The 27,577-nt window shown below is 41.2% G+C and overlaps 2 protein-coding genes and 1 pseudogene across 5 annotated transcripts in view; all 3 read right to left on the reverse strand.

The window, feature by feature from the left end:
- Window positions 1-19,576, reverse strand: part of LOC311056918 (ryanodine receptor 1-like) — a 115,123-nt gene extending 95,547 nt beyond the window's left edge. For all 3 annotated transcript variants that reach the window (XM_084073767.1, XM_084073766.1, XM_084073765.1), the window contains exons 1-16: window positions 19,461-19,576; window positions 12,005-12,124; window positions 11,420-11,518; window positions 10,515-10,535; window positions 10,305-10,379; window positions 7,489-7,567; window positions 6,946-7,058; window positions 6,430-6,529; window positions 5,847-5,943; window positions 5,690-5,764; window positions 4,911-5,067; window positions 3,633-3,803; window positions 3,083-3,204; window positions 2,054-2,240; window positions 1,241-1,376; window positions 998-1,093 (exon numbers count right to left, since the gene is read on the reverse strand). In XM_084073767.1, the coding sequence (XP_083929893.1) occupies window positions 998-1,093; window positions 1,241-1,376; window positions 2,054-2,240; window positions 3,083-3,204; window positions 3,633-3,803; window positions 4,911-5,067; window positions 5,690-5,764; window positions 5,847-5,943; window positions 6,430-6,529; window positions 6,946-7,058; window positions 7,489-7,567; window positions 10,305-10,379; window positions 10,515-10,535; window positions 11,420-11,518; window positions 12,005-12,124; window positions 19,461-19,508 (1,696 nt within the window). In that variant the 5' untranslated portion in view covers window positions 19,509-19,576. The remainder of the gene's footprint in view (window positions 1-997; window positions 1,094-1,240; window positions 1,377-2,053; window positions 2,241-3,082; window positions 3,205-3,632; window positions 3,804-4,910; window positions 5,068-5,689; window positions 5,765-5,846; window positions 5,944-6,429; window positions 6,530-6,945; window positions 7,059-7,488; window positions 7,568-10,304; window positions 10,380-10,514; window positions 10,536-11,419; window positions 11,519-12,004; window positions 12,125-19,460) is intronic.
- Window positions 19,577-21,014: 1,438 nt separating this feature from the next.
- Window positions 21,015-22,326, reverse strand: LOC311057050 (26S proteasome regulatory subunit 7-like; annotated as a pseudogene). The gene has a single exon. The product of its transcript is annotated as a 26S proteasome regulatory subunit 7-like (transcript).
- A 2,959-nt stretch (window positions 22,327-25,285) lies between these two features.
- Window positions 25,286-26,590, reverse strand: LOC311057011 (26S proteasome regulatory subunit 7-like; the record flags this gene model as incomplete). Its single annotated transcript, XM_084073884.1, has 1 exon — window positions 25,286-26,590. One exon carries the CDS (start codon window positions 26,588-26,590, stop codon window positions 25,286-25,288), a length of 1,305 nt encoding a protein of 434 aa, XP_083930010.1.
- Window positions 26,591-27,577: the final 987 nt, after the last annotated feature.

Below are 27,577 nucleotides of genomic sequence, written 5' to 3' on the forward strand. Positions count from 1 at the left end.
ATTTTTTTGGGTACTCGGATCTCTTCTTCTTTTTACACCAGTAAGTGTATTTTATGTCTTTACTTGAACCCTAGAATATTCTGGGTCAAACGTTTGGCAAAAACAGCAGATCTACAAGCTCACAACGCATCGCAACGCAACGCATTGTGAGTTGGAGATCGCCTATTTTTGGCAATTTTTTTTTTTACTAGAGTAGAGCAAATACAGGAGGGGGCTAGCCTGGTACAGTATAGCCCTTGGGAACTAAGGTCAACTAAGTAGAGGGTTTAAGAAGTTAAAGGACCATCATGCTGCATTTTTCAGCCCAGTGACTACAAATCACATACGGTATACTGTACTTTTACCAACAGTACCTTCCAGGAAGCCATTGGTTTCCATTCATTTCTGTATGGTATGAAAATGTACTTGCAGAGACTTGAAAGATGAGATGAAATGTAATTGTAGTCAATGGTCTAGCCTGGGCTAACAACACAACACTGGTATGGTCCTTTAAGATCCCCGCTGTTTCTGGATGCCCATGTACGCTTGCTGACCTACAGGCATGTTCCACAAGACCATTTCCTCCTGTTCCTCTATATGTTCCTCTATTATGTGTACTTTCTTTTAACAAATGGTGGTAGACCATGAAGTGGGGTTCGGGGACCCCTAGGGGTCCTTGAAGGGGTTCCAGCGGATCCCCAGTAAAATGAGGAGCATTTTTGGAATCTATTTGAAAAATCATTCAACGATAGAATCAGAATCATCAGAATCATTTTTACTGTATGATGCAATACAACACTTACAGTAGGGCTGATAAAAGGATCAGTTCATAAAAGGGGGCTTCTACAAATTATGCTGTTTATGACACTAATTAGGATAGATGCACAATGAATGCAAGAATGTGGGACTTGGTTGCCACTGTGAATCTTAGACTGTAAAATCCGGGATGTTTTTTTTGTCATATGATCACAGTGGATTTGAACGTGTAGAAGGCCAGTGGACAGGGAAAATAGTGTACCTGAAGACGCCTCCAGTCGGTCCAGCTTGCTGACCAGCCAGTCGAGGTTATCACAAAACAGAGCACAGTTGGCACGGTTCCCTCTGATCAAAGAAGCTTAAAATGGAGACACAAATAACTGTTTAGCTTAGTGCATCATATACAGACACAAAATCTGATGCGCCATCTACAAACAATGCAGCTCATTTGTGACTCATACAGTAGAGTCACTATTTCTACATCATCAAAAGGCCAAGTACGTACCCAACAACTCATACAGTAGATTCACTATTTCCTTCCAGGACTCTGCAGCCTCCTCCCCTACAAACTCTGAGAAGTGTGCTGCTGTGTTGTAGACGTTGAGCCGATCAACAGAGTCCAGTACAAGTGTGATCATCCCCTGTTTGGAGGACAAGAAAACATTGGAAATATGTTGAAGAGATGAGCGAGATATCACTGAAAATGGACCAGAAATGTATTTAGCCTCAGCCTTTAGTCTATACTGAAATGGATAATGGCACGTTATGAGCTTGCTGATCGACTATTTTCACTATTCGTCGTATGACAAAGTACATACCGTATAGAGCAGGGGTCTTCAACAGGCTAGGGGGTCCTCAGAGTCACTACAGGGGGTCCGCCAAATCTTTGTGTGATATGTTTTTGTTTTTTACCTTAACCACTTGAACCCTAACATCCCTTTTTCTGAGGAGAACTTTATCCAAAAATAGCAGATCTACAAGCTCACAACGCCTCGCGCTGCGAGGTGTTGAGAGCTTGTAGATCGGCTATTTTTGGCAAAGAGGCTATAGGTGTAGAGGGAAAAAATAGCAGACTAAGTAAAAAAAAAACTTTAATCTGAAACACAATTTTATACAATATAGAGTAGGGGGTCCCTGCTTCATCCCTCTCTCAGCTAGGGGGTCCTTGGCCTGAAAACGTTGAAGACCCCTGGTATAGAGGTTAAACTACTTTGATAAGTAATGACCGGATTGCCATGAAATCTGCTCTAGGCTACACATTCATGCTCCCCAGGGGAAGAAACCTGTTGATTCTGGTGACCCAGTGACAGTGACCAACCTCCTCTTGAAAGAGGTTCTGTCTGTTCTTGAGAGATCGCAGCTTGGACTGCTTCTCCTCGTGCTCGAGCTCGTCCTCAGGCGGCCGGAAGTAGAAGATGAGGTCCTGCAGGGAGAGAACGACCGCGTCCATGGGCAGAGAGGGAGCGTTGGCGGACTTGTTCTTCCCGTTCAGAGCATCTAAACCTCTAGACAACGCACGGGGGAGAAGAACAACTCCATCAACATCACATGTTTGGCTTATCACGTCAACATAAATAATAAAACATGTACAGTTGAAGCAACGATAACAATGTAAAAACAAAAAGCATATAGAAAGTTGGAAAAACATCAATTTGTGCAGGGTTTAAGATAAAAGGAGCTTATAGTTAGAAAATAAAACTACAGAACTAGTCAGACTAGCCCTATTTTTGGGCATGTCATGATATGTGTTTCTGTAGCAGACCTACAAGCTCACAATGTGTCGCGATACACCGTGTTTTGAGATTGTAGATCAGCTATTTTCACTATTTGTCGGATGACAAAGTAGCCTATATTATAGGGCTTAAGGGGTTAAACATGAGACATCACCCGATTTGATCTCCTGGCATAGCCATAGTTAAGGGCCGTTCACACCAAGCACGATAACTACAACTATAACTATTAACGATAATTACGGGAGTGTCCGCACTGATGAACGCTCTGTAAACAGTGGCACCAAGCACTTTGAGCGGAGGCAGATAGTGCGAGAGAGAGAAAGATCTCCACCTCCATTGTGCTGAAAGACATGTAATAGGCTATATGGATAATATGATGCTGATTATTCAATTATAAGGAGGTGAGATATTTGAAGGCTACCTGAGGTAATGCCAGCTAGTCTACCAGCTAGCGCCAGCTATTCATAATAGTCTCCTCATCTCCCCAGATACCCTTCTGATGGATTTTGATTGGCAGCTAATGTTTCTATCATTCTTAAAAAATCGCTCTGAAAGTGATCCAAGCGATATCGTTCACCACTGTCATTGTCATTATAGTCGTGGTGTGGGCGTACTTGATGAACTGGTTGAAGAGGCCGAAGGTGCTGTAGATCATTCTAGCAGCCTGCTGTTCTTCTATCTGGGAGCGAGCCACTGTGAGGGCGTCATCCATGTGACCCTCTTTATGAAGGATGGCCTGAGAGGAAATAAAGACATACAGTGGACAGGCTGTACTACATCATGACACTAGGTGTCACTGATGAGATTGCTGATAATAATATATCAATTGAATTAATTAACAGTTAATTAATTATTGATTATAAAAATAAAAATAAATCGTTATTAATCAAATTACCAAAAATAGCCAATTCGAGTTGCACAATTTTCAATATTTTTGTGTGACACCATTATAGGACAAAGTATAAAAAGTGCTTTAATGGTTAATCAGACTAATTGCTTTAGTTGATAATATAAAATCAATTAGAATTTCTTCACGTTGATTGATTGATATATCATTTTCTTGTTTAATTATTTAAAAAAAAACACGCATCTTGATTTTTTAATGAATCAAAAAGTAATCGATAGTAATTGCAGCCCTACAGGTAGGTGATTACACATATTTACCTTCCTCTTTAGAGGTCCCAGACGGGCTACCTTTGCATCCACAGCTGCGTAGGTTAACCAGAGGCCAGTAGAAACGTGCTGTACAAAGCACATGGACTCTCCATACTTGATCTCAGGTGTTCCCATACCTTCCACATCTCGCTTCTTCAATCTCGCTTCTTCAATCTTCTCCTGCAGTTGGGGAAAAAACAAACAAACAATGAGTGACTTTATTGTTCAAATTATTAAAGCTAAAGGGAAACTACATCATGTCAGATTTCTGGTCTGTGTACTTGTATGTTTTGCAAATCATTTTTTGTCACCCATCTGTGCCAAAGAGCACCTTGTTGGGGATTTTGACTCCAAACAGATGCGCTCCTTTCTCTCTTTTCTACATACAGTAGATAGATAGATACCTTTATTGATCCCACAGGGGAATTTCAGTCGCCTAGAGGCAGCACAGCAGTTAAGGGTTACAAAGTTACAGATACAAAGTAAGGAAAGTACTGTCAGATACAGCAATACAAAGGTAAGAAATAACAATAAGAAGCATCATCAATAACAGTATACAAAGTATACACCTATACTACAACTGTCCTGCACTATGCAGAAAACACCAGGTTACAGTGTCCTCACAGTATCCCGCCTCAAAAATAATATTATGTGTCAGTGACAACCAGTGCAACCAGAACAATCAGTGTGCAATGCTGAGAAAAGTGACAGCGTCAACAGTGCAAACAGTACAATAACCATATGTGAAAAACAATTGTGTGGAGGTACTTCTTTGACCTACTGGCAGCGTGCACAAGAAATCTGGTGCTGATCGGTCCAGTGAGGTTTGCATGATTAGGTCCGGACTAATCTGGGTCCGGACAAACACACATACATACAGTACATAGGCTGGCCTCCTAGCCACGCCGTAAAAAGAGTTGAGAATAGCCAAATCACACTTCTACAGCAAATTATGAATTTTACACAAGAATGTACACGAGGTACAACTTTGGTATATTTGTATATTTATATGGGATAGATTTATGAAGCTTAAGCCGGCACTGTCACATGCCGAAAATAGCTGACGTCTGACAACGCGTCGGGATAAGGCATTGTGAAAGCATCAGCAAAAGAACGTGTAAATGTAAATGACATTATGAGAAAGTGTCTTCGTTGTCATATAAGTGGTGAGAAAATCTTTCCGCACTGCTGCAGATTGTGAACTCTTAAAAAAATGTCCTATGATGTTTTGCTTTCTTTAAATTAAACTTATTTCTCAGGTACAACTGGTGTTGTTCTGGCATTGACCTTTGAAATCCTGAAGCAGAAAGCAGCCATCTTGGAGTTGGCCTTCTCTGGGTCGACCACCAGCAGACCTTTCTCCTCATCCAGACAGAGGTACCTGCCTGTTGTTATGTGGCGTATCCTGAAAGACTGGCCCCACTTAATGTGACTGCTGCTCCACCTACACAGTAAGAAACACAAATGTCAGTAAAAGTGAAAAAAAAAAGACAAAAGGGCTCTTTCACACAGGAGGCCACTGACACGTCTAGTAATTCATTTTCAATGAGAGGCGAACGCTCAGGTAGGGAGGCACAGGCAATCTGACAGCGGGGGCGATCCTGTGAAATTCTTTGACACTGGGTGTGATTCCCTCACGCACACTCGCATCAAGAGTTGAATTGTTTTTGACGCAATGTGTAGAAACGCATCTATTAAAATGAGGAGCGCAGTGCGACCCCGTGGATCCAAGCGGGTATGCGGGTGTAATGTCGCTCCCCGTGTGAAAAGCCCTTAAGCTACTCTAAAAATTACTGTACATAGCAACAAGAACCCGAAAAGGGGTTCCCGGCTTGAAAGGTATAGTTACGTAATGGGGTTCCAGGTCTAAATGGGTTAACACATAAGCGGATATCAACCAAGGTTGCTGGGAGTTTCGAAGATGGATTAAAGAAAGGACATTTATACACTTACACATAAGGTATGGTATGATTACCATACAATACTTATTATGCTGTATAAAAAATGCTCAAAGCTCACTAATGAATCAAAAGTATGTGATAAGTGGCTTTAATGAGTCTACTCACGCAATACGAAGTGGTTCAAGTCTCCACAGCGACCGGGCCTGACTGCACACAGCCCCTCCCTCATAATGAGCAACTCTGAAAATAAAACAACATATTGTACAGTATGCAGCTTTGACCCTTCCCCTGTGTGTGTTCTGTGTGTATGACAAGCTGTCACCTCCGTTGGTCATCTCCTTGGTCAGCTGATGGGATGGCCAAACATTCATCCATGTGACCATGGAACAATCGTAGCACATAGCCTCCAATCAGGAAACCTGGAAAGTGCAGACGATTAAGGAAGAAAGTGGATTAAAAGTTTTGCACTTCCTTATTTACATTTAAAGGACCAGGTCTGGCATGTTTAGCCCATTGACTGATTCACTGCATACTTGACTGTGGATACTGGAGACCATTTTCCAAAGCATATCGTGGTTTGTTAATGTTTGTGGAAGTCATTGGATTCCATTCCTTTGAGTCCGATATCAAAATCTACTCACAGAGACTGGAAATGTGCTTAAGATAGGCAATCCAGCACAATGAACTTCATTTTTTGTTGCTTTTATGCATTGAAATAAAACTTCTAGCCGAAACATTGTCCAGTACAAGGAACCAACTTTAAACCCCGGCCTAGTGCCCACGCAGTATCTTACGATATAAAATATGTTATTGATATAAAAATACATTAAATTTGTCATTTGGCATGAAAAAAAACCTTTGTATCAGTGAATGCAAAAGGAAGTAAAAGGAAATCATATGTGTACCTTCAGCCAGCTCACAGCCAGACATCACCGGGTTCATAGTCCACAGGGTCTGCATGAAGGACGCGTCCACCATGAGGTCACCGCTGGCATAGGAAAGATGCTGGACAATGGAGAATCAATCAATCACAATCTGTATCCAAAATGCACTCTGTATTATATCAGCCTACAGTGTGAGGGATTTTCCAGGATGCATTTCTGCTTCCGTCTGGAGTTCACTTGGTACTTGGTTTTTAACTGTCCGAGTTGATGTGGATTGTTAACCACATTAACTCTGGCATCCCTATTTGGGACATTATAGGACAAAGTGATTTTGGAAACTAGATGTTCAGACCGCCTGAACTCAAATTTTAAACCAAATTGACACCTGTATTGACTCAGTTGTCAGTTCTCCCTCGAGTATCTAATCACTCCGTGACGCTTTATGCCATGTTAAATAAAGGTCCATTTTCAGCATCAACGCATCTGCAAGACACAACAGCAGTGTTTCGTTTTGTGAACTATCCAGTTTGAAGTTACCAGATATCTCTCAGAGGACACGCTGACGAGAATGAGGTCATCTCCCACCCTGACCTTCTCTCCCTCTGACCTCTGCTTGGAAGCTGGATGGATGGTCCACCAACATGCCTCCCCTGAAAAAGAAGCATACTTTTACAATGCAGATGCCTACAGCACCTTGTTTATGTTTAGCGTAGAATAGGTAGTAAATACTACATTTGTCGTCCATTGTCAGCAGCAATAGACAGCTTATTCTTTATCAAATATTGTAGACACGGCTGAATAGGCTCTATACAGAACGTATAAAGACTCTTTGTATCTCGCAATACAAAGTACATATTTCAAACTATTAAAAGAAATACAGCTACAACATACATTCTGCTGACTGAATTAATTCATTCTAAACCATTTTAATTTAATTTACAATTTACAATACACAATTCACAACGTGTCACATTACACGTTGTGAGCTTGTAGATCTGCTATTTCTGTGCGCAACGCTGTCTTACGACAAAGTATAAATCCGCCATAAAATGAGGGAGACATTCTGCATACTGTACTGACCTGTAGAGTCTTCCTGCAAGCCCACATCAAAAGCCAGCTTGTCTGTCAGTGAGCGTGAGGTAGTCAGACAGCAGAGATACTGTAGCACAAAGAATGAGAGATCATACAGTACCAATCTCATCAACTGAACCACTGGTATTATTAATTAATTAACACGCAGGAGAGCATAGCATGCAGAATAACCCAATATAGTCACAGTTCTATTAGATTAGATTAGATTAGATTAGATTAGATTTATTGGTCCCCGTGGGGAAATTCGTCTTCACTGACTGTACATTACATAAAAAGACCATTACACATCACACAAGACAGACAACAAGCAACAAGACAACTGGTGTCAATAGGACAGATTTTTCAGCGGGGCCTTTTGTCCAGGACCTTGATAGCTGCAGGGACCAGGCTTTTCCTAAAGCGGGCCCTGTTAAACGTGAGTGTTCTGTACAGTACCTGCGCCCTGAGGGTACAGAACACTCACGTTTATTCTATGTATTATTGCAGTGACAGGAAGGTCTAGTGATGACAGTCATTCATTCCCATTATTAAGACGTGTTTGATCCCAACAACAGTGTTGCATGTAGAGTAGTATCCCTGCCTGAAGCCCAGAGGCCTAATATCACCCTCGGTCAATGGGGGTGTAAGAGCCATAATGTAGGAAAATGGGATGTGTTTATACTTAATTTGCTTTAATTACTTTCTAATTGATGTGCAACAATGTATAATTATTGCCTTGTGCTTCTTGGCATATTTTCAATTGAATTATTGTGATTGGTGCTCCCTTTGATTGGTGCGTGGTGCATTTGATGTGCAGTTATGTTTAAAGAGTGAAAGAGCTGTATGCGAGAGAGAGAGAGCGCACACATATTTCTACCAAGTATTTTGGCTTTTACACAATTAAAGAGATAGTTCACCCCAATATGACTTTTTTTCTATCAATTAGTCACCCCATGGAGACTTCATGGATATTGTTTCGTTTTTGTCGCATTCCTAAGCCAATAATTTGATGACCGGTAGCGGTCGCCGGTTCCGGTGGGAGACACATTATTAGGAATGCCCAAAAACTAAGAAATATCCATGAATTCAAGACTCCATGGGGTGACTAAACGATAGAAAAAAAGAATTTTGGGGGTGAACTATCCCTGTAAGTCTTTTTGAACAGATCTACTCAGTTATTGTGCCCACGCTTCTTCTTTTTTTGCATGGTATATTTTGAAAAGTAGGCAGAAAGATATGCCATTACAGGAGGATTCCCTTCTGGATAAGTGGTAGATGTTTGACTTCTCATGCAGGAAATGTGGTTGAATCCAGCCGTCATCCAAGTGCAACTGAACAAGATTCTCTGTAAATCTACTGTTGATATGAACATATCTAAAGTCAGTGATTCTCAATTCCAGAGGGTGCAAGAGGGCCCCCAAATAATTGGCAAAACACAAAGACTTTAATGATAATATATTAGTATCAAAAGGTTATATCAACAAATAAGAATGTATACACTAGTACCATTGATCCAAGGTGGAACACAATCGGTTCATCGATCATTAAAATAAACATGCACTGAAAATACATGCGTCCCACCCATCTGACCACTTAACACATTCACTGCCAGACTTTTTTCAGATTTTTTGCAGTTTTATGCCAAGAAATTTTTCATTGAAAAAAAAAGGTACTCAGGAGCCGAGATACAGAATTTTTAAGTTTTAAGTTAACAAGGAAGTGAATAGGAGTCTAAATCTTCGAAAAATCATATATCCTTGGTCTTTGGGTCAAAAAAAAAAAAAAAAAAAAAAAATGTTTTTTTTTATTTTTTGCTAAAATCGAGTTAATTCGATCTAGGCAAGCAAGTGACGGATTCTAAAATCGAGTTAACTCGATATAGGCAATCAATGTGTTAACACGGCAGCTTTCGAGATTGCGAGATTTTCAAGTGGGCCCTGATCCAGAAAAGGTTGAGAACCACTGTCTAAAGTGATTATTAACCCATTAATACCGGGAAAACATCTCTATCATTTTAGATGTCTTTGGCTATCAAAACATTTCAGATATACAAGCTCAAGGCGTGGCCCTGAGTGCCGCGCTATGAGCTTGTAGATCTGGTATTTTAGAAAAGTCTTGAAAATTTGAGCAAATATATTTGAATATATATATTTTTTTTTTCAAGCGAACATTTGTAACTCAAATCTTTTCTTCTGGGGGTCCCTGGAACAAAATATTTTGAGATAGCAGTCCGCGGCCAAATACATATAATTTTGGGGGTCCTTGACATGAAACATTTTGACAACCACTGATATAGAAAGTGGTTTCAGAAACCTGATTTAGAAGACATTTGTAGACGCGTTCCCAGATTAAATGGGTTAAAGCATTGGTTCTCAAAGTGGGGTCCGGGGACCCCCAGGGGTCCTTGAGGGAGTTCCAGGGGGTCCCCAGCTAAATGATTTATAGGAACCAAATGGACCCTTATGGGTCTGTAACTCTGAGAGTGTACAAATGGAACCAAATGGACCCTAACGGGTCATTTGTACACTCTCAGAGTTAAATTAACATTGATTTTACAATATGAATTGGGGTCCCAGAGATATAAATGCCATTAAATGGGGGCCCGTAGCCCTAATGCATGTCAAACTGGGGGTCCTTGGAATTAATATGGTTGAGAATCACTGCTAGAGCCATAAAATCTTCTCTTATGGTGGTCCCTGCTGGCATATCTTTTCAAATAGGGGTCCGCGGGCTAATAAGTGTCAATTTGGGGGTCCTTGACATGAAAAAGTTTGAGAACACCTGGGTTAAAGGTCTAAATATATGAACATGTAATGGGTGCTTACCATGCTGGAGTGGGTATGTTTCAGCAGGATGGCATGGCCATACAGTAACGTGCGACTGCCTCCTCCCTGTGATGACTGGCAGAGCAGGAGAGATAGAGAGAAGTTATGATGAGGAAGTCACACCATACACTATATTCACTACTTTATCAGTTTATTAATGTTTTGCTGACACAGTGTGTATACGCTCCCAGAAAGAGTGACAACACATACCCATTTGTCCAAATCGACGGCCTGTCAGCGGGTGGAAGAGTCATGGAGGAAACAAGGGAAAGTTAAGTTGAAGAAATTACAAATTTAACCAGAAACAGTGGCATTTCATCAACCACTCTAATTTGGTTAATGCTAAATTAGCACATCTGTCTGTACAAAGTAGTAAACAGTAGTAACAACAATTTCAGTTAAGATGAAATGTCATGTAATTTCATATAGACAAAAATACCCATACATGCTACAAAGAGCAAAAACATATGTCCACATTGGTTGGATGGGAGAAATCAGTTTTCTGAAAGCCTTTATCTACACAGTAAAATCTTAAAGAACGACTTCACCCATTTTCAACCTTTCTTCATATAACAGGTCCTCACTAATGCTCATGATAAAATTGTACAATTTTTTTCTACTCAGTCTGTGTCTCAGAGGAGGGCTGTGGACAATTCAGAAACCCGTCTACCAGTGACATCATCGATGGGGAATCCAAGCTAATAGAAACTGCAGGCTTTCTATTCCTGGAAAGTTGCAATGCAATAATAGAAGCCATTGTTCTCGCGTTAATGAAAATCTACATAAAAAAAATGAAATCTTGTTGGAAAAAAAATCTGCCTAACGATGATGTCACTGGAAGACGGGTTTCTGAACTGTCCACAGCCCTCCTCTGAGACACAGACTGAGTAGGAAAAAATTGTACCATTTTATCATGAGTATTAGTGAGGACCTATTATATGAAGAAAGGTTGAAAATGGGTGAAGTCGTCATTTAACAGTACAATCCTTAGTTATAGACAGTTTATCCATTTGTAACTCAGAGAGTGTACAAATGCACATCACGCGTCCATTTTGCTACATTCGTACACTGAACAGTGACAGTTTTACAGTGTACCTTGTTTGCTCGTCTCTTACCTCATCCACGGACGTGTTGGACAGCATTTCCTGTAACGCCCGCACGGACAGCGACTGCTCCAGGATGAAGCAGCAGATAGCCAAGTCTGGAGGAACATTCTACAACACAGTACATCCACCCAAATGAAAGATGAAATGAAGACAATAATGAACGATTTTAGTTTTGTGGAATAATTACAGCAGGTTAGTTCTATTAACACATTTTGTCTGCAGGGTAGTAGTAGTAGTAGTTACTGTAGTAGTGTAGAATAGCAGTAGATGCAAGACTTTTTTTTTAAGGCTCCTGTACCACTCATATCATAATTATCATTCTAGTATCTGAGCTTTGGAGGTAGTCTTGTGCTAACACTCAAACAGTATTAGAGCCAGACCAATATATTGTTCTGGCTGAAGTATTGGCCATTATTAGTATTGGCCATTTTTCAAACATTTTCACACATCAAATAAAAAGGTAATCTACAAGCACAGGCTATTTTTGAATGTTCTTGTTTAAAAAAAAAAACTTTATTATAAGTATTTATTAAATTTACTCGAGAAAAATCAGGCATTGGTTGGGCTCTAACTCAAACAGTATCATTCTAGTACCTGAGCATTGGAGGTCGTCTCCAGGAAACAGAGGCGATTCCCAAAGCCCTCGCAGGACAGACATAGCTTGATCTGTTCTTTTAAAATGGATGCAGTGCATTGGAGCACAACCTGGTCATCCTACAAATAGAACAATAAAAATAGTTCAAGTGAATGGGTTTATTTTCAACACAAAACAGAAATACATAATAAAAATTTACTTTATTCATCAAGTACATATAGTATGCAAAGGACATTGTCTTGTTGATATTGGTGCATAATACCTGATGCCAAAATTCAGTTCGTAATGAGGAACAAAGAAAAGTGTGCTGGACTTCACTGCACGGACTTCAATTTAAGAACAGAACAATAGATATCTAACATAAAAACTGTAAGTATTAGCCTACATGAGGTTTTGTTTGGGGGGTATTTGGCACTGTATATAAATTCACATTCCCACAAATAAATTCTCAATTTTCAACCATTCTTTGTTATGAAGTTAAATAGTGCCTACAATAAGTTTCACATTCAACTCATCAGAACTTTGATAGACTGAGCCCTTACTAGATACCTTATTTGACAGTGAAGCTGCAGAATTTTGAGTTAGGCCTTCAGAAATTCCTACGGTATACATTCCTACTACACAATACATTATAAAAAAATGTCTGCACACCTGCGGAGAAAAACTGCATATACTGTACTGTATGAAACTAATAGGGCACCCAGCACCGCTTGGGTTATTGCACGGGTGAAATAGGTGCTTGGAAGTTACAGCCTCTCCATTGACTTCCAGTGTATGATTTAAGTTATCTATGCAAAGGAAATATTCACACATCCACTTTGTTCAGATGCAGGTGCGTTGGACAGTGACTGAAGCAATCACTGAAGCAATCATGAAAAAAAGTATTTCAGGAACAGAAATCCAGCATTCAGCTTTTATTCAAATTTACAGATGCTCAAGAGATCAAGAGTGTCTTGATGAAGGTCCAGAGGGACCGAAACGTCTGTCAATTTGAATAAAAGCTGATGCTGCTGAGCAAGAGCAGTGTGCGGGATTGTTGTTCATGAAATACTTTTTTCATGATTTAAGTTATAAAATGTTAAATGTCAAAATGTCAAAATGTTGCCCATAACCATCCCTGGATCACAACATGGAAAGTTTCAGCCCAGTCCGGCCTGGGGTGTGGCGTGTGCAAAAGACAAACATACAGACGACCTCAACGTCATGATAAAGAGACAACAATCAGAGATTCCACGCAACACTGTGCTGCAGTGCAGCGCTGCATGGAGTGTCTTGATAAAGTACATTTTCATGGACATTGTATAAGAACAAGGCAAGCAGCTGCTCCTTCTCGTTTAGCAGCTCTCATTCCTCCATCTATTCTTTGTTGTGTCTCTGTGCCACACACTAGCTTCACACTAATCTCTCAGCCCCTCGGCCCCTGACTAACCAGCCGGCCTCTATTTCAGGCCCCTGCACCTGCTGTTCACACATTCCCCTCCGGAAAGCACCAGATATTTGAGATCAAGGCGGCCTAGAAACACTGGACATCGCTGCTCAGCTTCCATTATGCAATTACTCAGATTGCTGATGTAGGGAATATTTCGAATATCTTGTTGAATCATCTTCAGAGTGCGGTGTGCCGTATGCAGTGAGTTGTGTTTTCTTCTGAAACATATTTGTACTCGAGGACCCGGCCTACAATTCTCACAGGGTACTGTGATAATTGTAAGCAGGGTACTACTTCACAATAGAATCCAAGGTACATTACGGGTACTACTTCACATCGTTAGCTCGTATTTAGGTGCCACGGATATGTCATATGAAGCTACCCTCTTGGTTGGAGCTTTGTGAAAATATACAGTAAAATCCTCTGTGTTGATTGTGTGCCAATGTGTTAATTGTGTGCAAATGTAACCAAATGGACCCCTTACGGGACCATTTGGTTACATTTGCGCACTCTCAGTTTGACATTAACACTGAGGATTTTACCGTGTAGATGATTAAGGAATCTGTACAATTGGACAAAAATAACCATAATAATAACCTTCACTTATTTATGTAAAAAAATCTATGACTTCATGAAAAGTTGGCAAGTGGTACTCTATGAACGTGCGAAGAGAAGTGGCAGTGGGACAGGAAAAGAACAATTGCCAGCTATATTCTTTTACAAGCAGGAGTGGGAATCACTTTTCAAGGTCAAATGGTATTGGCCAGCCAGCCACACGATGAGAACTAATTTGGGTCCTGACAGATAAATAAAGAGTTGTTGAGATGAGAATACAGGGTGTCGATTGGGCCAAAAGAGTCCCAGGTTGTGCAGAGTCATTGGTGAGACCATCCCATCCCTTTAGGAAGCATTACAGGGTCACTCCTTACGTCAGGTGCTATATCCCGCCGTAGTGTCCTTGAACAAAACACTGAACCCTTGACCACTTGAACCCAAGCGTCCCTATTCTGGGCATGTCTTAATAGGTTAACATTTCACGAAAATAGACGATCTACAAGCTCCCAAGAAGTCTCGTTGCAACGTGGTGTGAGCTTGTAGATCCGCTATTTTAGGTGAAGAGATTTGGAGCGGAGGGGAAATAAGAAGGGAGCCAAGTATAGACCCATGGGGGACCCCATGCAGTCAAAGAAGGATTAAGGATTAAGTGGTTTCAGTGTCCACTAACAAGTATGTATTGTGTACTGTGTGTGGTTAGCAACTACCAATGCGAAATACTCTATAACCACATGCCATTCCAAAACCCTTACAATGATCCTGTCAGTGGACAATCTAGCAAAAAATGCATGTCATTGTAAATCTGTTCAACTATATATTTTTATAGTCTAAATGAGTTCCATCATGGACTGAAGTAAACAGGTGTTTCAAATGGGCCAAGCATTAAACTTGCTAATCCCCACCCAGCAAATATAGAACTCAGTAGGGTTCAGGGTGAACTGGTCAGTCTTCACCACATCTTGACAGTACAGCTTTCCTTCTGGGTGAGAGTAATACATGTTTATAATACATTATTTGTACTTTGTTAAAACCCGCAGGAAACCCGGTTTCCTGCGCAAGTGCTGAAATGTGTACTATCGAGCTAATAAAGCCTGCCTGCTTTGCTCTGGGGATAAATTGAATCGTGACCCTCAGGTCAAAATTCATGTCAGATCCTGTGTCTAAGTGAGACATGACCTTTGACACGATCTAAATGTCTGAATAGAAGAGCAGGGAGACAAAGCACAACCACCCCAAATGTATAAGTTCGATTGTATTAACATACTCTACCATACAGATAATATAATGACAATGTTGTTTGATCTTCATTTAATTAAAAATAAAAACAGGTTATGACGTTTTATTCTATAGTCAATAATAGTAACTATTTTACTTACAAACCTGCTTAAATAATTTTGTCAAAAGATATTTTTTTTTAAATCAAATTTGGCCATATCTTGAATTTGGAATACTTTTGGAATACTCTTCACATATCTCTTGGTTTGGACATACAGTACATCTCTGCTGGACTGATCATGATTGATAATGATACAGTAATTCACTCACAACATTCCATTCACCCTATGATTAGGGAGCATTGGCACACTTCACAAAGCCAAGTGTGTGTGTGTGTGTGTGTGTGTGTGTGTGTGTGTGTGTGTGTGTGTGTGTGTGTGTGTGTGTGTGTGTGTGTGTGTGTGTGTGTGTGTGTGTGTGTGTGTGTGTGTGTGTGTGTGTGTGTGTGTGTGGTGTGTGTGTGCGTGCGCGCGCGCACGTGCACGTGTGTGTGTGTGTGTGTGTGTGTGTGTGCGTGTGTGCATCAAGTCTTAGATTTGTGACATGGAGCTATAAACAGACACCCTCCTGTACATCTCAGTGGTGAGTGATTCATATAAACATATCATATATCAAATGTTTCGCACTCCGCGTGCGCGTGGAATACGGTTTGATAATGCTCGGCATACTGTATAAAACTATTCTAGCTAGCCTCTCAGGATTAGACTGTTACAGTGCATAATGTTTTTGATGTATACATTGGCTATTTACATGGAAACATAGAGTCATAGATGCAAAGCAACACTTACATTGAACCCAAAGGTGATATAATCATCATTAATCATCATTATAATAATCATTCTTATTAAAAACACTAGACATTGTATTTGTAATTGCATGAGCTAATGAATGGTAAGTTGAACAGAGCATTTATCAGAGTTCAGCAGATTCAACTTTATGTTCACTTAACGTAACCTTGTTTGGAAAAGCGCTACCCGAATAAAACTATAACTCTGTACTACCTGTGTGGCTGTGCCATTTATATTATTAAAGCAGTAAACATCATTGCTTTTTAATGTGGTCATACAGTATCATTATTACTGTAAGATAACACATTTAAAGTTATGCAGACTAATGTTTGACCTATGCGGAAATGACCACAGAAGAAGCCAGAGCCAGCTAGCCTACATGACTGAATGAGCACATTGCATACAGTATCTCCGCTTCTGGATTTAGAGTCAACTAATTTCCCTTTGGGGATTAATTAAAAAAGGTAGGGTAAGTGATTTGCTTTTGTTAAAATAAGTGTTAAATAGCTCTATATTCTGATAGTACTCATTGCTATAGAGTGTTTGTTCAGTTAAAGGAGTCTCCCATGTCTCTCCAGCTCTTTATTAAACAGAAAATGCATTTTCAGTGCTCTCTCCTGATTGGCTTAAGCTTTGTCACCTACCTGAAAATGTACTATATTCTGTTTACTAAAGAGCTTGAGAAGACCCCTGTGACCAAACAAATGCTCTGTAGCAATGATAACTATCAGAATATAGTACTTTAACCTTTTTAACAAAATAAAATACCCCACAATATCACTTACCCTACCTTTAAGTATTTCTATTCTATTCTATGCTAAACTACCTGTGACAAAATGTCATGGGCAAAACCGAACATCAAAATATATAGAGATGGGTGTGCAGAACAAAATATTTAGACAATTTCTTTAACCCATTTGGACCTGAGACCAAATCTAAAAACGCCTTCTAAATCCTGACCTAAGTTTTCTGAAAAACTTCAAATGAGTATTCAAAAATTACAAAAAATGTATGTTGCTATATACTGTACATAGCAACAGGAACCCCAAAAGGGGTTCCCGTCTTGAAAGGTATAGTTACAAACAGGGGTTCCCGCCATGGAATATTTTGCAGCAGCATAGATTATTACATACACTCACAAAACCTTTTTGGAGGGGTATCAATATTGTTGGGATTACTATTGGTGCTTTCACAAAATATTTACACAATGATATTTCATTATTATTCTTGATAAATAACCATCAGTAATGCCTACAATAACCAAGAGGGTAAAGGCAAATAAAGAAACAGCTAGAACAGTCAGGTAAGTTCAGAAACCCCCTTTACTGTACTGCAGCCTTTAAAAGTATAGGAAAAGACAACACTTCCACAATATTACGGTATCCAAAATCCCAGATGATCTAGTCTCATATCATGAACCTGATATAGCCCAATACTCTCCTTGCTAATCGTGAGTGAGTGAGTGAGTGAGTGAGTGAGTGAGTGAGTGAGTGAGTCAGAGAAAGATAGAGAGATAGAGAGAGATAGAGAGAGAGAGAGAGAAGCCAGATTAATTTCTGTTGACTTGGATTAAGGTGACTTGATAAATTGACATCAAGAAGGGTCTGTCAGCTCCCTTCACAACTTCTACAGGCAAACCCCCAATGCAATGCTTTTTTTTCAAGAGCGCGCAAACGTCAGTAGTATTATAAAGTTTTATAAAAATATGTGAGGCAAAGAACCCTACCAAACCTACCACTTCCATACTGAGTGGGAGGACCCTATACTTAGTAGAACCCACAGGTTCTATACTAGGCAGGCCCCCTCCTGTTTTCGCTCTACACTAAATATCTGTCTTTAAGTGGCTCATCTGTATAGATTAGAGCCTTATAATTAGGTCAATATAACCATATGACAATCATGACAAAACCAGGACATGTTGAAGAACTTCAATGCAGTACTAACAAAGGAATAACCGTTCCGAAATTAGCTATTCATCATCTGGAAGAAGTAACATGTAAATCTAACAATGACTCATATCACAAAATATGATCTAGATTGAACTGTAAAGTCTAAGATTACAGGAATAGGGCTTGAGGTATGTTACACGTTAAAGATTAAACAGAAACATTAAGCACTCATTTCTGGACCCACTTCTGCCCTGCTGGCATTTATCTACAAAATCCACAAGTGTGTGTGTCTGTCTCTCACACACACACACTATGAACACACTGTATATGGAGATCCCGGAACTCTCCCAAGTTGGTGCATCACACATACATAGACTGGCCTCCAAGTACTCAGGTAATGATGACAACAGGTACTGATGTCATAGCACACAGTACTATGACAACACTGACAACGGGTGCTGCACCAGTATGATGAAAACATGATACAACATTTTACGCTGTGGCTGCTCGGAGGCAGGCAGTGCAGTAGAGGGCTCTGACTCACTGTCTGTCTGTGTCCAGGACTAATCTCACAAACCACTGGACTGATCGGTGCCAAATCTCTTGTGCACGCTGACAATAGGCCAAGGAAGTCCCTCCCTTTTTTCTTTTCTTTTTTCACATACTGTGAATAACATTTCTAAATAGATTTTTGTATTAAATAAAAAAATAAATCAATGCAAAATGGACTAAGCATGTACAGACTTCTCTGGCAACACTGAGAGAAGGCTGAGTGCTTTGCTCAGTGGAGGGAAGACCAAGCATTCCCCACATAGATTCCTTTGGTTGGTTTTGGATTCAAACTGGCAACCCTCCAGCCACAAGCTTCTATCACAACAAAACCCTGAGAGATATTTGAACTCCATAAAGTACACTCAGGATTTTACTCACCCATGAGGGCCCAAATAGTACACTCTATAGTGTAGTACAACTATCAGTCTGCTTTTAACCTCTGATGTCTGATGAACAATGCAAACACACCCCAATGTCATACAAACCATGTCAATGGTAAATCAATACAGTCATGTACAGTATTTAAGAATATTCACATCAATCAAACAATGTGTTCCAAGTGTCTTGGCCACTGTGTCACTACACAGTTTTCTTCTCCGACCAAACAGTAACATGAAATACCCTCCTGTCGGTGTATAAATAGATAACAATGGTGACAAACCAGCCAGCTGTCCATGTCAATCAATATTCTTCATAGTCTATCTGAGGGAAATGACAAATGCAAAAGAGTCTGCCTATTCTCCATAGGCTGCCATTCAATATTATAAACGTAAAAGTAAAAGTATTATCGTACTCTGTGACTGAACAAGTTGACTATAATATAACATCACATGAGCTGTTCTAGTATTGAAAACATTAGCCTCTGTGGGAGGACAGTCCTCGTTCATCCGACACTGTGACTCATTAATTTAATTTCAACAATCGCAACAATCATGTTAGGAAAAAAAGTTAATTTTGCATTGCTTACCGTACGCAAGAACTGAATCTCTTCCTCCCCATCTGCGCCTTCAGCCATTCTGGCGTTATAGAGGCATTAGACACTATACACCCTGAGAGAGATGGGGACAACGTCTAGCTGTGTCTCAACCCACTGTGTCTCAGTCCCAGTGGCTGTGTGCAGTCTGAGTGACATTGAAGGACAATGTTGTTGTGAGGGGTGAGGGGTTGGCTGCCCTGAAGGGCAATATGAGTCCAGTCAGTGCCTCTCTGTCTGGCAAGCTGTGTGTCTTATGACACACCTCTCTCTGTGTGTCATAAATAATGACAGTTCACTTCTGTTCATCACAGCATATAAAAATAAAAACAAATTGACAACATGTGCATGACAGGATCCACATGGCACCAACTTGGATATCATGTGGCCAGCCTGTGACGTCAGTCATCTGTGACATATCAATGACGTATGACTTGGGCGAGGTTTCAGCCCTATCAGAGCCCCATTGAAGTCCATTATAAAACAAAAAGTTAAATATTCCTAAAATAGTGGCGGTACTTATGTGATCAACTGGCAGTGTGCACAAGAAACGTGGTGCTGATTAGTCCAGGTCCAGGATCTCTTGAGAGTTCAGTTATGTTATTGTTACTTCTTTATTTTATTTACGGTATTCATTTTTGAGTGGTGCCAACGACTCCTATATCTGACTTTGTTTGTGTGTCCGTGTGTATGTCCGTATGTCCAATAAACAAACATTGATGACAACATCAATACGGGGCTCATCAAAGGCACCACTCTCTTCATCTTTGATTTTTCTCAAATGTTTGCCATGCTCAAGCTCCGCCATATTTTCAACTAGAAGTTTCATAAAATGTTCATCTCCTTCAGGAATAGCTTAGATCTGGAGACGTTTAGAATATATAGCTTTTTGAAATATTTAACTTAAAAAAAATGGACGTTATTTTACGCTATGACGCCCATCATGTTTGATGATACATCGTCGTCCAATGCAACAACAGGCCTACTTGGGAGAGTTCGGGAATAGATGACATCACAGGTGGTTCTAATCTCATATCTACAGCTCAATGTTAATATTGTCTCAAACGTGAAAGAGCAGCAGAAAAGCAGACAAAAAAAACAAAGGTGTCCTTTGTGCCAAACGTTCCCACCTGATGTGTCGGAGTCCGGTCCGGACTGCTACAGACACAGTTGCTAGCTTTCATAATTGATTCAGACTAGGATTAAAGCCTAAAACAAACACCATACCGTTGTGTATCCAGTCAACTGCTGGTAAAGACACTGTGTGACACTGTCCTGCTTCAGTAGTGCTGTCAAGTTCGCACAAAATCCTAAATGTGACTTTTTATTTCTGCTTTATATGTTCTGTAAACATATGACCTATAACACAACTTAACTATTTTATATTTGCTAATACACCTGAGTGATAACAAAATTATACAACACTATTTGATGTAAAGAACACAACCATGGATAACATTCTATTTTTGAGTGATCAAGAATGACAACAAAAAGACAGATATTGTTCTTCCGCTAAATTGACATAAATACAAAGCCTACCAGAGGATCTTAGTTGTAGGTCATGTACAGAGATGTGGCGCTGAACTTGGCGTATGATTTGATGACCTTGTTCACTGCCTCCAGGAAGTCCTTCTCTGTGGCGATCTTCCTGCGAGCGCGGATGGCAAACATGCCGGCCTCTGTGCACACGCTGCGGATCTCTGCACCTGTGCTGTTGGGGCAGAGACGGCCCAGCAGCTCAAAGCGGATGTCTCTGTCCAGTGTCCACACTCATAGAGCGAGCGTAAATCTTGAAAATGTGTGTGCGCCCCTCCAGGTCCGGCAGGCCGAATTCAATCTTTCGGTCCAGGCGGCCAGGCCTGACAAGGGCAGGGTCCAGGGTGTCAGGTCTGTTGGTGGCCATCAGTACCTTGGTGTTGCCACGCGGGTCAAAGCCGTCCAGCTGGTTGATTAGCTCCAGCATGGTCCTCTGGACCTCGTTATCCCCACCGGCGCCATCGTCAAAGCGAGCGCCTCCAATGGCATCGATTTCATCAAAGAAGATGAGGCAGGCCTTCTTGGTCCTGGCCATTTCAAAGAGCTCACGGACCATTCTGGCTCCCTCTCCCACATACTTCTGGACCAGCTCGGAACCGATGACTCTGATGAAGCAGGCGTCAGTGCGGTTGGCCACGGCTCGGGCACAGAGGGTCTTCCCCGTGCCGGGGGGTCCGAAGAGCAGCACACCCTTAGGAGGCTCAATGCCCAGATTCACAAATCTCTCGGGATGGAGCAAAGGAGTCTCTACCACCTCTCTGAGCTTCTCAATCTGCTCTTTACATCCACCCACATCACTATAAGTCACGTCAGGTTTTTCCTCCACCTGCATCATTGTTACGGTTGGGTCAATCTTAGGAGGAAGGGGAATGTGGATCTGGTACTTATTTCTGTCAACGCCAACTCTCATGCCTTCCTCGATGTCATTAGGGGCGACCTGGTCACTCAGGTTTACCACAAACTTGGCAAACTGTCTAACACTGATCATGTACTTTGAATCGTCTGTGTCTGGGTTGATAATCATCGTGCACCTTGCCACATGCAGTGGCTGCTTACTCTGAAGTGTCTGTTTGTCGGCTGGCAGGTCCCATAGTGCAGGAGGAGCCAGGCCCGTGTCTGATTCCTTGATGCCTTGGATCTCATTGATGTTTTTGAGCAACTGCGGAATGTCATCTTCCACTTGTTTAATCTGTCTGAAGTATGTGCTTTGGCCATAGGTTTTCAGCAAGGCAATGTCCCCTTCATCCAAAGTTCTGATAGGTCCATCATCTGCTTTCTTCTCCTCTTTGACCTTCCTCTGATCACTGCCCAAATGATCTGGCATGTTTGAAGTATGTAGGAATAGATTATTTGCTTTCAAAGAAAATCGGGTGCTTCTCCGTAGTATTACACGACAGGTTTTCAGTCACTTTCGCAGTGCTGTATTTATATGTCTCTCTCTCTCTCTCTCGTTGCGACAGGACCAGTTTCTTGGGGCAAAATCTCATAAAAACTACCAAGCTCCAGTTCTCTTAGCCTTTGAAATACTTTATATATGCCAACCAGAGGTCTGGTCTGACATCACACACAACACAAACCATGCATGCCTAACAATGCCTATTTGTGCAGGCATACATATCTGTACACGTCCCATGCAGTGCCAAAACAAAAAATACACTTTTCTTCCAAACAGTCCTGGTTATTCCCCGATCAAGCAGGACATGTTTTCACACAGCCAGGTTTGTGCAGTCTACAAAGCAGAGCAGCTTTTTCTTTTACAGCTTTGAGCTGATTTTCTTTCTACTTGAGGTGTTCAGAGTGCTCATCCAAAAGCTTTGATTGATTGATTGAATATTTTATTAGGCAAAAGAATGTAAAACAACACATTTACATTTAACATACTTTGTCTAACAGGTCTGTTCATAAAAGTCCTATGCTCATGGTGCATAGAGAGCTGAAATGCAAGTCAATGTGCAACACAAGCACACATTGAAATTTGAAAACAATAACAAAAGGATGCCCAAACCCCAACTACTACTCTGATCAGGGAATTTATCCACAAGCTGTCTACAAGCCGATTGCGACTTCCCCAAAGTTAATGCTCTTTGGTGCTGTTGATTAAAGACAAATAAAAACAAAATAGCAGAGCTGCTCCTAACCTTGTTGCTGCCCCTCTCTCCACAGTGATGGCATCATTTGCATGTTTACAAAGGTTGAGGACAGCATGGCCATTCCACAGGACCTGCCAGCCTTTGCGAACAAGCTCTCCAAAGCCACCATCGACCCAAAGATCGGTTACTTCGGAGATACCAAACTGGAACCAATGTGGATCTCTGTCTTCTTCTGGCCAGCCTGTGAAGTAAAATAATCAGAAATATTGATGACAGTGTTAATCTATTGAAGTAAGACATGCAGAGCCCTGACACAATGTAATAGCCTGAAGAGATGTAAAATTATGTCAGAAGCGTGTTAGCACATGGTTCACAGTTGTTTTTTTGGGAATCAAAATGTTTTGCTTAGCCATTGACAACCTAATGTCCCTATTTTGGGAATATCTTTCAAAACAATTCAAAAATAGAAAGAATTGCCAATCTACAAGCTCACAACACATTGCATTTTGCAATTCATTTGCTTAAATTTGCTTAAAGTGTTATGTCTAGCCCCACTAAAGCGTGAAATATTCACACTATAGTGAAAATGAGAAGAAAATACCTGTATGCTGATGCTGCTTTTGTAACCTTTTTGACCGTTTAGGATTTAAATCAATGAGGTATTAAGTGTATTCTTTTATATCTTTCCACACATGGATTCTACATTCCAATATCTTAACTGATGTAAGTGCAGTTATTCAATGTAGGCTAGCTAGAGTATTCCTGCTTTTATAATTCTGGAATTGAAATAGTATCAATAAAGAACGACGTATTTTCAGTGTTTCACACTTTTACTTTAATTGTCTGTGTGTAGAAATGGCCTCTGCCAGCAGTCTCCTGTCTGAAGTGCAGTTCCTGTGCTCTTTTTGTCTGGATGTGTTCACTGATCAAGTCACCACTCCATGTGGACACAAACTCTATCCATACTTTGGTCCTCTTTTGAACGAGGATGGTAAAAATCTCTTCTGTCAATTACACTAAATCCTCAGCTTTAGTTTAATTTAAGACAAGAAATGTGTATATAGAATGGTTAATTTACAGGATTATTTTCAGTCAACTGTATTTACTTCTTTTATCAAGCCATTTAACTTGTGCATGACAGGATCCACATGGCACCAACTTGGATATCATGTGGCCAGCCTGTGACGTCAGTCATCTGTGACGTCAGTGATCTGTGACATATCAATGACGTATGACTTGGGCAAGGTTTCAGCCCTATCAGAGCCCCATTGAATTCCATTATAAAACAAAAAGTTAAATATTCCTAAAATAGTGGCGGTACTTATGTGATCAACTGGCAGTGTGCACAAGAAACTTGGTGCTGATTAGTCCATGTCCAGGATCTCTTGAGAGAGTTCAGTTATGTTATTGCTACTTCTTTTTTATTTATTTATTTTTCTCAAATGTTTGCCATGCTCTAGCTCCGTCATATTTTCAACTAGAAGTTTCATAAAATGTTCATCTCATTCAGGAATAGCTTAGATCTGGAGACGTTTAGAATCTTTTTGAAATATTTAACTTTAAAAAATGGACGTTATTTTACACTATGACGCCCATCATGTTTGATGATACATCGTCGTCCAATACAACAACATGCCTACTTGGGAGAGTTCGGGAATAGATGACATCACAGGTGATTCTAATCTCATATCTACAGCTCAATTTTAATATTGTCTCAAACGTGAAAGAGCAGCAGAAAAAAAAAAGACAAAAAAAAAACAAAGGTGTCATTTTTGCCAAACGTTCCCACCTAGTCCGGTCCGGACTGCTACAGACACAGTTGCTAGCTTTCATAATTGATTCAGACCAGGATTAAAGCCTAAAACAAACACCATACCGTTGTGTATCCAGTCAACTGCTGGTAAAGACACTGTGTGACACTGTCCTGCTTCAGTAGTGCTGTCAAGTTCGCACAAAAATCCTAAATGTGACTTTTTATTTCTGCTTTATATGTTCTGTAAACATATGACCTATAACTCAACTATTTTATATTTGCTAATACACCCGAGTGATAACAAAATTATACAACACTATTTGATGTAAAGAACACAACCATGGATAACATTCTATTTTTGAGTGATCAAGAATGACAACAAAAAGACAGATATTGTTCTTCCGCTAAATTGACATAAATACGAAGCCTACCAGAGGATCTTAGTTGTAGGTCATGTACAGAGATGTGGCGCTGAACTTGGCGTATGATTTGATGACCTTGTTCACTGCCTCCAGGAAGTCCTTCTCTGTGGCGATCTTCCTGCGAGCGCGGATGGCAAACATGCCGGCCTCTGTGCACACGCTGCGGATCTCTGCACCTGTGCTGTTGGGGCAGAGACGGCCCAGCAGCTCAAAGCGGATGTCTCTGTCCACACTCATAGAGCGAGCGTGAATCTTGAAAATGTGTGTGCGCCCCTCCAGGTCCGGCAGGCCGAACTCAATCTTTCGGTCCAGGCGGCCAGGCCTGACAAGGGCAGGGTCCAGGGTGTCAGGTCTGTTGGTGGCCATCAGCACCTTGATGTTGCCACGCGGGTCAAAGCCGTCCAGCTGGTTGATTAGCTCCAGCATGGTCCTCTGGACCTCGTTATCCCCACCGGCGCCATCGTCAAAGCGAGCACCTCCAATGGCATCGATTTCATCAAAGAAGATGAGGCAGGCCTTCTTGGTCCTGGCCATTTCAAAGAGCTCACGGACCATTCTGGCTCCCTCTCCCACATACTTCTGGACCAGCTCGGAACCGATGACTCTGATGAAGCAGGCGTCAGTGCGGTTGGCCACGGCTCGGGCACAGAGGGTCTTCCCCGTGCCGGGGGGTCCGAAGAGCAGCACACCCTTAGGAGGCTCAATGCCCAGATTCACAAATCTCTCGGGATGGAGCAAAGGAGTCTCTACCACCTCTCTGAGCTTCTCAATCTGCTCTTTACATCCACCCACATCACTATAAGTCACGTCAGGTTTTTCCTCCACCTGCATCATTGTTACGGTTGGGTCAATCTTAGGAGGAAGGGGAATGTGGATCTGGTACTTATTTCTGTCAACGCCAACTCTCATGCCTTCCTCGATGTCATTAGGGGCGACCTGGTCACTCAGGTTTACCACAAACTTGGCAAACTGTCTAACACTGATCATGTACTTTGAATCGTCTGTGTCTGGGTTGATAATCATCGTGCACCTTGCCACATGCAGTGGCTGCTCACTCTGAAGTGTCTGTTTGTCGGCTGGCAGGTCCCATAGTGCAGGAGGAGCCAGGCCCGTGTCTGATTCCTTGATGCCTTGGATCTCATTGATGTTTTTGAGCAACTGCTGAATGTCATCTTCCACTTGTTTAATCTGTCTGAAGTATGTGCTTTGGCCATAGGTTTTCAGCAAGGCAATGTCCCCTTCATCCAAAGTTCTGATAGGTCCATCATCTGCTTTCTTTTCTTCTTTGACCTTCCTCTGATCACTGCCCAAATGATCTGGCATGTTTGAAGTATGTAGGAATAGATTATTTACTTTCAAAGAAAATTGGGTGCTTCTCCGTAGTATTACACGACAGGTTTTCAGTATGTTTCGCAGTGCTGTATTTATATGTCTCTCTCTCTCTCTCTCTCTCGTTGCTACAGACAGGACCAGTTTCTTGGGCAAAATCTCAATCTCATAAAAAATACCAAGCTCGGGTTCTCTTAACCTTTGAAATACTTTATATATGCCGACCAGAGGTCTGGTCTGACATCACACACACAACACAAACCATGCATGCCTAACAATGCCTATTTGTGCAGGCATACTTATCTGTACACGTCCCATGCAGTGCCAAAACAAAAAAAAGACACTTTTCTTCCAAACAGTCCTGGTTAGTCCCCGATCAAGCAGGACATGTTTTCACACAGCCAGGTTTGTGCAGTCTACAAAGCAGAGCAGCTTTTTCTTTTACAGCTTTGAGCTGATTTTCTTTCTACTTGAGGTGTTCAGAGTGCTCATCCAAAAGCTCATGGTGCATAGAGAGCTGAAATGCAAGTCGATGTGCAACACAAGCACACATTGAAATTTGAAAACAATAACAAAAGGATGCCCAAACCCCAACTACTACTCTGATCAGGGAATTTATCCACAAGCTGTCTACAAGCCGATTGCGACTTCCCCAAAGTTAATGCTCTTTGGTGCTGTTGACTAAAGACAAATAAAAACAAAATAGCAGAGCTGCTCCTAACCTTGTTGCTGCCCCTCTCTCCACAGTGATGGCATCATTTGCATGTTTCCAAAGGTTGAGGACAGCATGGCCATTCCACAGGACCTGCCAGCCTTCGCGAACAAGCTCTCCAAAGCCACCATCGACCCAAAGATCGGTTACTTCGGAGATACCAAACTGGAACCAATGTGGATCTCTGTCTTCTTCTGGCCAGCCTGTGAAGTAAAATAATCAGAAATATTGATGACAGTGTTAATCTATTGAAGTAAGACATGCAGAGC

Source organism: Gymnoscopelus microlampas (assembly GCF_963454915.1).
Source record: "Gymnoscopelus microlampas genome assembly, chromosome: 12".
In the NCBI taxonomy this organism is placed as follows: domain Eukaryota; kingdom Metazoa; phylum Chordata; class Actinopteri; order Myctophiformes; family Myctophidae; genus Gymnoscopelus; species Gymnoscopelus microlampas.